General features: G+C 39.0%; 1 protein-coding gene across 1 annotated transcript in view; it reads left to right on the plus strand.

The window, feature by feature from the left end:
- LOC135217673 (RNA-splicing ligase RtcB homolog) overlaps nucleotides 1–11,468 on the plus strand; it is a 117,379-nt gene continuing 105,911 nt past the window's right edge. Inside the window, exons 1-4 of the mRNA XM_064253642.1 lie at nucleotides 1–149; nucleotides 7,167–7,271; nucleotides 7,883–8,078; nucleotides 10,089–10,231. Coding sequence (XP_064109712.1) covers nucleotides 7,176–7,271; nucleotides 7,883–8,078; nucleotides 10,089–10,231 — 435 coding nt within the window. The 5' untranslated portion in view covers nucleotides 1–149; nucleotides 7,167–7,175. The remainder of the gene's footprint in view (nucleotides 150–7,166; nucleotides 7,272–7,882; nucleotides 8,079–10,088; nucleotides 10,232–11,468) is intronic.

The raw sequence follows: 11,468 nt of genomic DNA on the forward strand, positions 1-11,468 counted from the left end.
TTTGACAGTGTCACGACGGGACCCGAATTCACACATGATAATTGCAAGAAGTCGTCTGTTTGGCAGGACGATCGGCACAGGCACAGCATTACAAGCTGACAGTCTGCCACCTCTATTGGTCATCACGAGTGAGAAATTGTTTATAATCGGTGAGAAGTGCTGTCACGCCTCTTATTTGTTTTTTGCTTATATTACGTATATCGTGTAGTAAGAATGAACTGTATTTATTGAAGAATGTCAGCTTGAAATAACCTCTAAACATTTTTTTTTATTACATCACATGTTGACAACTTGAGCTAGCGTAGCCTAAACTGAATCTAAGCTTGCTTGGTTAGTAGCTAATAGGTATGTTATATTAGTAAGGTTAAAAGAGCGCCTCGGTGTCTTGGTTGGTATGGTCTTTGCCTGCCGCCTCGGTGGCCGCGAGTTCGATTCTCAAGCATTCCACTGAGTGGTTAGAGATGTGTATTTTTGGTGATAGAAGTTCACTCTCGAGAAGTTCACTCTCGACGTGGTTCGGAAGTCATGTAAAGCAGTTGGCCCCGTTGCTAAATAGTAGGCTAGTTAGTAACCACTGGTTTCATGCAACGTAAAAACACCATACAAACAAACAAACTAGGCTACAGGGTAAAATACCGAATGGCTGGCCTCTACCATAGGGTGACCACCTTCCTGATAATCGGAAATTACTAGTAGGTAGCCTAGCCTAGTAGGTAGGGTAAAACATCGCGTGGACTGGCCAACTCTCTGACTACCTCGGCTAGGTCACCCTCCGAAAAAGTATTTTTAACGCGTACTGACACTGGAGATGGTCATCAGTCATTAGTTGTTGTTGGTGAGAGAAGGAGCTAAAGACCTCTGCTCTTCTTTCAAAGTAAATATTTTCTCCAAAGTTAGAAATTAAGGTAGATCTAGGGTACTTATCCGCAGCGGCCTAGACTAGTATGGCAGTTGCGGTTTTTCTATGCAGTTTTACCTACTGAACAAGAATTTTAAGTAATATTTATTCAGACGACTGTAATTAACCCCTGGGGGCCAGTACTAAACACGGCAAAATACATTGGACGCCCCAATCCCTAGTGGATGTCGTATTCGCGGTTACGTTCCTTGCAGTCTGTTCGGACTGCTCCTGTAGAAATACCGAAATTAAGGCCATATTTTAAGATTTAAACAGGGTAATGAAAAAGGTGGCCAACACCACCAAAACGCTTTCAAAATTTTTACTTACAACTTGGAATATTTAGAAGATTGACGCCATGTCGATGTTTGCGGAGTTGCTTGTGTCAATAAACTTCCCATTTCCTGTGCTAAATCCGCACACCACTTGTACCCATAGCCACTGGGGCACTTTCATCACAACAGTCGTACACCTGACCTCTAACCATACTTATTGAAGGGGACTACTGCATTCTTAGCGGCGTTTTGCGCTCTTCAATTGTATATCATTGTTGTCAATTGGTATGTGTTTACCCTCCAAACTGGGTATGAGGCTTACACAAAACCGGGGAAGTAAGTGAAATTAGCGTATCTATTTGTAGTATATATATATACATATTACAGCAATTTTATCATTACCGCACTACTATGACAACTAGAATTCATGGAAACAGTTTGTAAATGCATCAGCGTATGTGTGACACTCCACAAGATTGGCAACGATGAATAATTTTTCCTCGCGTCGTCTGCTCGCAAGTATACGTCCGAAATATTTGTAATTTTTCGGGGTTAATTTGGTTGCAAAAAAGGGATAATAGACATGAATTAAATAAACATTTTGAAGGAAAGTTAAACTAAATAATGAGTAAAGTAAACAATTAAGGGAATAAAGCTTTGCACCCATAATCATTGTTGTCGTCTGCTGCTCGTAACTGTGTTTGCGGAGTGAGTACCTAGGAGCCAGGAACAGCAACGGGGTTGAAGTGCATTTTGGAGTGAATTAAGACAAAAATGTGTATACCTAATTACAATCAAATAAGCTCTGTGGAGTTTCAGTTGTGATGACAGTAAGGATAAAAATGATACAATAAAGTTTTGTACATACTTACCCGGCAGATATATACTTAGCTATAGTCTCCGACGTCCCGACAGAATTCAAAACTCGCGGCACACGCGACAGGTAGGTCAGGTGATCAGCCCTCTCCCGCTGCTGGGTGGCGGGACTAGGAACCATTCCCGTTTTCTAATCAGATTTTCTTTTCCACCTGTCTCCTGAGGGGAGGCTGGGTGGGCCATTAATCGTATATATCTGCCGGGTAAGTATGTACAAAACTTTATTGTATCATAACAATATCATTTTTGTACATGCAACTTCCCCGGCAGATATATACTTAGCTGATTGGCACCCTTGGTGGAGGGTAAGAGACAGCTAAATACTATATATAGTATAATAAAAAACAGGAAAACAACATATGTTGTAGGTATAAAGAAAATAAACCTTGGTTCCTACCTGAATGGGCAGAAGACTTCATGGATACTGTCTATGAGTCTGCTTACCTCAAGAGCTTCAGTGAGGATGAGACTTGTGACTGATAGCCCTTCTGGATCTTGTCAATGGGGGCTAGCCCACTTACTTAACAGACCCTTGTCTTGGATCGTGCCAATGGGGGCTGACCTACTTACATGGCAGAGCCTTCTCCTGTATCATATCAATGGGGACTAACACTAACCCTCTTACATGACAGAGCTTTAGGTACCAAAATACAACAAGGAGCACAACAGCCAATCCCGACCACCTGACCACACTAACACTGTTAGAACTAAGATTTGAAAGGGGTACACTTCCAACACCCTCTTCCAATCAACCATAAAAACACATCACCAACCAATAAAATACCTAACATAAACTAAACTAAATAGGATTAGCTTCAGCTCCCTGTCCCAGCAACGAATCCGTAGATACGTACGCTCCAAGAGAGAAACACTTATCATAAGTCACCCGAACGTGTCTCAAATAATGGGATGCAAAAACTGAATTACACCTCCAGTAGGTAGACTCGACAAGAGTCTGGAGAGACAAGTTTTTCTGAAATGCCAAAGAGGTAGCGATGGCTCTCACCTCATGAGCTTATACTCTTAGGAGCTTGAGGTGCTCGTCTTCACAGGATACATGAGCTTCTCTAATTACATCCTTGATGAAGAAAGCTTGGGCATTCTTAGAAATGGCTCTCTTCGGATCTCCAACTGAGCACCATAGACTCTCCGCATTACCTCCAAGTTGTTTCTTCCTTTCAAGGTAGAATTTGAGGATCCTGACTGGACACAGAGTCCTCTCTAAATCTCTTCCTGCAAGCGAAGACAGTCCCTTAACCTTGAACGTTCTTGGCCATGGTTTAGAAGGGTTCTCATTCTTTGCTAGGAGAAGGGGTTTGAAGGAACAGATTGCAGAGTCCTTCTTGAACCCAACTGTGCCTTCCAAAGCTTGCAGTTTGCTTATCCTCTTAGCTGAGGCTAGAGCAAAGAGAAACAAAGACTTCCTGGTCAAGTCTCTGAAAGAGGCTGTATGCGGAGGTTTGAATTTATCAGACATTAAAAATCTTAGGACCACATCCAGGTTCCAACTGGGTGGTCTAGCAGTCTTGGTCTTCGAGGTTTCAAAAGACCTGATTAGGTCATGGAGATCTCTGTCTTCTGCAATATTCAGGCCTCTATGCCTGAAGACAGAGGAAAGCATACTCCTATAATCTTTAATTGTGGAGACAGCAAATTTGCACTTCTCTCTCAAGTAAAGGAGGAAGTCGGCTATGTCTGTCACAGAAGCGTATGCCAAAGAAGTGTATGTCAATCCAGAAAAGATCCTCAGCAAGCGAGAAAGAATTTCAATGCAGGAGGAACCAACAACGATGTTGTCGGAACCGGCGACAGAGAAAATCTGATTAGAAAACGGGAATGGTTCCTAGTCCCGCCCCCAGCGGCGGGAGAGGGCTGATCACCTGACCTACCTGTCGCGTGTGCTGCGAGTTTTGAATTCTGTCGGGACGTCGGAGACTGTAGCTAAGTACGTATATATCTGCCGGGGAAGTTGCATGTACAAAACCACCGATTACAAGGTAAGAATGAATTCAGTTCAAACCATGACGGCGGGAATAAAAAGTTTCATACTTTCACTGCTTGGAAAGATGGTGGATTGTCCGTGGTTAGACCGGCCAGCCTCAAGATTGCCGCCATATTGGATTTCAAAACGGCCTTGAAAACATATTTTATGAAGAGTGTCACATGCTTATTTTAGTTCGTATGGGGCTTTCATATATCACATTATGTTGACGAAACTTCAATCTTTTGAATGGTATGCTTAGAGTTGTAATTGTATTCTTGTTTCACCAATTAAGTATCGAGTGAATAAGGCCTGGCCAGCGTGATGACGGTGGATCGTCCGTGATTGTTTACCCTATATGGCCTTTATTTGTGACTTGGGAGAGAAAACTTACTTTGGGAGGAAAGTAGAGGTCTCAAGGTGTTGGCTTCGACGGATGTTGGCTCTTGACTGTGCCGATAAATTACTTTTTCAGGCCATTCAATATTTTACCCTAGGTTTACACAAAACTGAAAATCACAATCATCAGGATCACAAGTCGGTGGTGGGTGGCAGGGATTTGGAATTTGTTAACCAAGTTTTTATGGCAAATAGAAATATCACATTTAGGCCTAGGTAGGTATCAGAATGACAATAAGCATGATCATAAGCCTTATGCTACCAGTTTTAGGATAAACATCATTGTTGACAGCTAGCTAATGACAGCCTTCCTATGTGACAACATTGTATGGTAATATCTGTTCATGGCTTTGATTCATTAAATAGCCTACCTAATAATTGCATGATGAGATGCCATCACAGAACAAGAATAATCGAATAATATTAGGCTTATGTAAGCTAGACGGTGGATCTAGGTTATAACTCCACGTCGGGTATTTCTTTGGAAATTACTGTTTCCTATGGTATTTAGATTGCTTATTAAGAACCTTCAGTTTTTTTTTTTTTTTTTTTTTTGAGGGGGGGGGGGGGTTTGACTGTAATTAACCCTCAGGGGCTAGTACTAAATACAGCGAAATACATTTGACGCTCCAATCCCCGGTGGCTGTCGTACTCGCAGGAACGTTCCTTGCAGTCCGTGCAGAGTTATTGCCTAGAATTTCCAGTTAGAGGTAGGTATTAACAGAAAGTAAAAATATTTCAACATAGGGTTAATGACAGCAACAACATAGTGGCCACCTCTCTCGGAACATGGCCGCTTCCTGAAAAAGTTCTTAAAAAATGCCATTATTTCGTGATTTAGGAGAAAACAACAAGTGCTTTTAATGATGAAATTGATAAAAAAACCAGGAATTTGTGGATAATTTTCATAGAAAAATACTGAAATACTGCGAACAGGTGAATTTGTGAATAATGGGGTTATATGTTCCAGAGAGAAATCTGTGAATCTGGAGTGTGGAAATAAAGGGGGATCACTGTACTTTTTTGGGGAAGGTGGCAGCATTCCAGGATCAGTGGCTGCTATGTCGCCGCTCGGTCATTTACCCTAGGTAACACTCCCCATGGAGAACTGTAGAATTGTGTCGTGATACTGTAGAATTGTGCCGTGATGTTATAAGTTGTTCCAAACAGTAGGCTATAGCTGAGCCTAACAATAATAGTGAACCATATTAGGAAACTGGAATATATGAAAAATAATGAAACAAAGATATGAATCTTATTCTAACCTTACCTTAACTAATATAATCTAAGGCCCCTGGTCCTATATGGGCTAAAGGGGACCATTTTCTTCTGGTGACATTCTGGGGTTGTTAGTATAATGATATTTGAAGGGTGTAGTCAAGGGTCCTGAATTGTCTGTTTAGTTAAGGGGCACTGTATATTGGTACAATATATGGTACAGTTTTATTGGGAATAAAACTTTCTTTCAGGCTTGGACTGCTGGCCAATGGCTAGCGAGAGAAAAATAAGTGGCTGTTCTAAAGATTTTTTCTCTTGTCACTATTGAAGTTGCCTTGTTGTCAAGTGCCTTCACTCAAGGCATAAGGAACAGGAATGGGTTCAGCAATTTGGCAAAGTGCAATTTTTGATGGCCTGCTTATGAATGGATACACCATCCCCACTCTTCAATACTGTTTGCTAACATATGAAAAATCATCCAAGTCTGCAAGATTGAGAGTGTTCCAGGGATAGGACCATCATTGAAGCCTTAGCAACTTCTGAAATTTTTTATCCCCTGTTGCCATGGCGAGGAGGTTCTTGTGGAAATGTTCCATTATGTCCATTCAGCCAGGACTAGGGGTGAAGGAGGCTGTGGTGTTGTTGGCAATCACTTCTGTTGCTACAGATGGATAGCATGCTTTTGAAAATGTTGCTGGATCTTTTAGAATCTGTGAAGACATTGTGTTAGTAGTGAGTAAGAATGTGGAGTTCACATGGGGTTATAACCTTGTCCTAAGTATCAAGCCATACGTGGCTGCTGACTGCCTTCATCAGCTAAGAAAGGGTCTCCAGTTTAAAAGTTTTATAGATCCAGCCTAGTATGATAATTACTTCCAAAATGGGGGATTCATCTTCCAGGGAAACAAAAACGTCTGTCTGCTCTAATAGCAACACCTGGTCTTGTATATTTGAATTGTATCTCATTTGATGGTGTCCCATTCATCTTAGAAATACTTAAAGACTTTGGTGTGATCAACAGTCTGGTGGTAGGAATCTTATTGGTAGAGGGATGATGAACTGCTGGTAGCCTGTCCAGATTTCCAGGAGCCAAACCAATTACTGTCTTTGGAGACGATGACACATTTTACTACTGAATACATTTAGATGCAGTATAGGCAAGTTATTCTCTTGCAGAGCAGTGGTGATTTGAAGTTTGGTGGTTGGATTAATTGAGATACTTTGTAATATTTATAGTGTAGTGGTTGTCTTCCTGCTGAGGAAATATTTATAGTGTAGTGGTTGTCTTCCTGCTGAGGAATTGGATGTCATTATAGCAAATTTTGTGAACGAACATGAATGTATTAAATACTCCATTGAATTTTTATTTTCTTGTTTATATGTACCTAATAAAAACTTAACTGTTTTCTGCACTCTTTTAACTATATAAGCATGGAAAGAATTCATTTTAAGTTAGTAGTAGAGTCTTGCTTATCATTTTAACCAGAAGTAAACATTTATTGTTATTTGTTTTATTTAGGTAAGGAAGATGGTGGTCCGACAGTACAATGATGAGCTCAAATACCTTGAGCGCCTCACACCAAACTGTTGGCGTATCAAGAAAGGCTTCCAACCGAACATGAATGTGAGTCCTTCTTTAGTAGTGGTTGTAGTAGGATACAGTAGTTGCATTAGAATATTTTCTTTTTATCCATACAGGAGATAAGGTGATTTTTGATGAGCTTATCTTCATGACAATATACTGAAGTTGTGAAATTCCCATGTGAAGATAGTGTGGAACCGAGATATACCATATACAGTAGTACCTCAGGATACGAAATTAATCCGTTCTGAGGCGGCCTTCATAACCTGATTTTTTCATATCTTGAACCCCATTTTACTTGTAAATTGCCTAATTTATTCCAAGCCCTACAAAAACACCCCAGTAAATTATTTCCAGGCTTACAACACATGTTCTAGGGTTACGACGCCGATCCGACAGAAGAAATATGACTCCAAAAAGGCAAAATTCTGTACATACTTGAGTAATATTCAACTGCATGTAATGTTCAACCCTTATATTAGGACTTTAGCATATGTCCCTTAGCAATAAGCCTAGCCTATGCTATCAGTTGCTACTGTAGCCTAGTCTATGATTCTGACATCTAAACCTAAGAAGCTAAAAGCTTAGAATATGCCAATCAAATGTATAAATAATCAGTATGTACTCTATATTCCATAATTTCTAATTTTCAGGTGGATGGAATATTTTATGTTAATGATCATCTTGAAAAGCTTATGTTTGATGAACTGCGAAATTACTGTCGTCCAGGAGCTATAGGGGGTTTCCTTCCTGGCATGAAGCAAATTGCAAATGTTGCTGCTTTGCCTGGCATTGTTGGGAAGTCTGTAGGCTTGCCCGATGTTCATTCAGGATATGGCTTTGCTATAGGTAAGTTTTGATAGTTTTATTAATGTGAATTATAAATAAAGCTACAGTGCGTGTGAATACCCATGATTCATCATGATTTGAGGATAGCATTAATGATGTTTATATATGTTTTAGATTGGCTTGTGTTGTGTTAAAGATGATGAAGGGTGTAAGAGAACAACAGATTGTTTAAATAGTGGGCAAAGAATCTACAAATGATGAAATAAGGATCTAGGTCAATAGTGTCTGTACTAGGTTGGTAGGGCAGACTAGTACTGAATCTGAGTGCTCTATCAAGGGCCTGTCAATTTTGTTTTTCTGTGTCCTCATAATTTCATATTTGGAATCTGGTAGTGTTTGGACATTTGACTTTAAGTAATAATCTTTATACTTAATTTTAATTGTGCTGATGCCAGTGACTTCAGAGTATGACAAGTAGATGCTGATGGGAATTGATGTCACCAGTATTGTTTCTGTGATAGACGATCCTCTGTGGACATTTTTTTATTGATGTCCAGACTTGAATGATTTTGTATCATTGATGTTAGTATCTCTCAGACTTTATTTTATAGCATTGATGTTAGTATCTGTAATGGATCTTTAGTCTTACACGAGACTTAATAGACAAATTTCTTGCTTTTGTTGTAATTCTTTCTTTTTGTTAATTCACATTCAAGTTTTTATGTGCCCACTTTGTATCTGTTGTAGATTGTGTGACATCTGCTTGCTTCTCAGTTTCTTGCTGGTTTCACTGAATTCTGCTCTCACTTCCTTAAGACCTTAGGTTCATTAGCTATCAAAAATACAAATTGATTAATTTCAATGCTTTTCCTGAGAGCACTCTCCCTTGTTACTTCTCCCTTATATTCCCAGGTATTTTGGTCTTTGTTCCTGCTCTCAGATTGCTTTTCCCTCTCAAGTGAATCAAGATTGTGACCAAGGTCATGAAAGGAAGTTGGATCAGATGATGTGTTAAATGAGGGTATATATAATCAGGTCCACACCTTTAGAATGTGCCTATCAAGTAGCTTCCACCCACATTACATATCACCTTTGTTGAAAGTCCTGTAGTAAGTAAGACTATCTTCAGTGTAGACAGAATCTGTGGAAATGGAGGCTTACAGCATCTCCAAAAAATACAATCCAGCTTTTTGGCAAAGTTGGTTGGAAAGCTCATCCGATGAAATGGGTCTTTTGTTGAGGGTTAGTGTGGGACTGTTTCTCCTAGAAGTGTCCAGCAATCAGTTGTTGATGAATATATATTAAACACAAAGAATTAATCATTTTTCATGATTGCAGTACTATCAGGAAATCTTTGATCTCTTACCTTTCACATTACGTATTGTTCAGTTCTCTGGCCTTTTACCTAAAGAATATTACTCCCTCAGGATTAGGCTTGGAATTCAAAATTTTGAAGGCAAAATAACTTGAGTTTGACAAGGCAGTTCTGAAAAGACAAAATAGTTGATTAACATATCATGAATTGGGTTGATAGTTACTGAATTGCTCCTTCCAGTGGAGGAGTACTTTCAGCGAACAGTATGAGTATTGAGTATTCAAAGAAAAGTAGTCTTGTTTCATAATTCTTGTGGAATTGTATGGTAACTTGTATTTTTCTGTCTGGTTTTTATTCATGTTTGTTTGACACTTGCTTCTCCACTCCTTTGTCACAACTCGGAAACAACAAGCCTAATGCACAACAACAGTGATAATCACAACAGAATTGAAGATATCAAAACTAAAACTGGTAAATAGGTTCAGGCAATTACTAGGCACTGGAATACTGTACATACTTCCAGTCATGCAAAACGAGGGAGACGAATTGGAAAATGTGCAAATGCAAGTGGTATGGCTGTGAAAGCAATGGGGAAGTAGGTCGGGGTCAGGTCATACCACATGATCCAGGTACTGTTAGGATTTTGTTTTCAGAGGAGTTCAGAAGCTAGGTAAGCGCCGAGTACTCCATATATGAAAACGAAGGTGCGTTGTTAGGAAAAATTAAAATTTTCTTTTAATTTGGTATATCTGCAGGAAATATGGCTGCCTTTGACATGGATGATCCTAAGGCTGTTGTTTCTCCTGGTGGTGTCGGTTTTGACATTAATTGCGGAGTCCGACTACTTCGAACGAATCTCACCGAGGCAGATGTAACTCCTGTAAAGGTATGCATTTATTGATTATTTCATGTTACCAGTAAGCCATAAGGTATTGAAATTCTTTTGGTCCTTTGAAATGCACTAAAAATAGTTATATAACATTCCATTACCATTTGCTTTTATGAACACGTACACATTTTAAAAGGTAATGTATATTGGTTTTAAACAGGTCCCATCATTTTACAATGCCTGTCCTTTGCTGGCATCACTCAAATAAAAAGTCTCCATAGAATAGAGAGGAGCAGTTCCCTTTTATCAAATATGCATCCTAGTGCCTTTAGTTGTCAGCCCAACCACTTCCTGTGAATTGCTTCCAGATAAGTTAAAATAGAGATCTGATTCATAAAATTTTAACCATTTCTCATTGATACTATAGTATAGTAGACACATCCCCCGCCAATAGCTAAAATCCACGAATACTTAAAATCCCACTAAAAAGTTTCAAATTGCCTATTTTGATAGCTAAAACAAAAAAACCCTAAAAAAATTATTATATACCCAAGTATTTTAATAGTTTTATCACAAAAATATGAAAATAGGAATTTGCAAATATATCTCAGTGAAAAATACTGCAAATAGGTTAATTTTTATACGAATAATCAGTATATACAGATCATAGATAGTGATGATAGTTATACTATGGTGTTGAATGTTGTTATTTATGATAACTTAAAAATGACTGTATAATTGTCTTTCTTTTTGAGGTCTGTTTGGGTGTCAATGCTTATCTTGATGGCTTAACTTGTTTTAGTTCTGCAGTGGATCGAGGGGATGCGTTCCAGACCCGCCCCCCATGAATAGCTAGAATCTGCACATATGTATTTAGGACCCCAATAATAAAAATGCTAAGAACTGCCTCTTTTGTTAGCTCAAACTCAAAAAAAAACTTACTTAAAATGCTTATACCTGGTTTTTTAATAGTTTTATCACAAAAACTGCATTTAATCATGAAATTGTTATGAAAATACAGTAATTTGTGGATATTTCTCTAGGAAAATACCACGAAATGCGAATTTCCTGCGATAATGGGTAGATATGATCTATAGAGAAATCCATGAATATGTGAGTCCGCAAATCTTGAGAACGCAAATATGGGGGCTCCACTGTACATATTACATTTGCTTCTCCAGCAAATATAAATTGCTGGCGTTTGTATCAAAAGTTTTTTAAAGCAACAATTTTTCTTGTATACCAACTTATCATTGTACATGGAATGCTGCTTCCCAACTCAGTGTTCCTTGTGGTAAATCCGGAT

Source organism: Macrobrachium nipponense, chromosome 7 (assembly GCF_015104395.2).
Source record: "Macrobrachium nipponense isolate FS-2020 chromosome 7, ASM1510439v2, whole genome shotgun sequence".
Lineage (NCBI taxonomy): Eukaryota > Metazoa > Arthropoda > Malacostraca > Decapoda > Palaemonidae > Macrobrachium > Macrobrachium nipponense.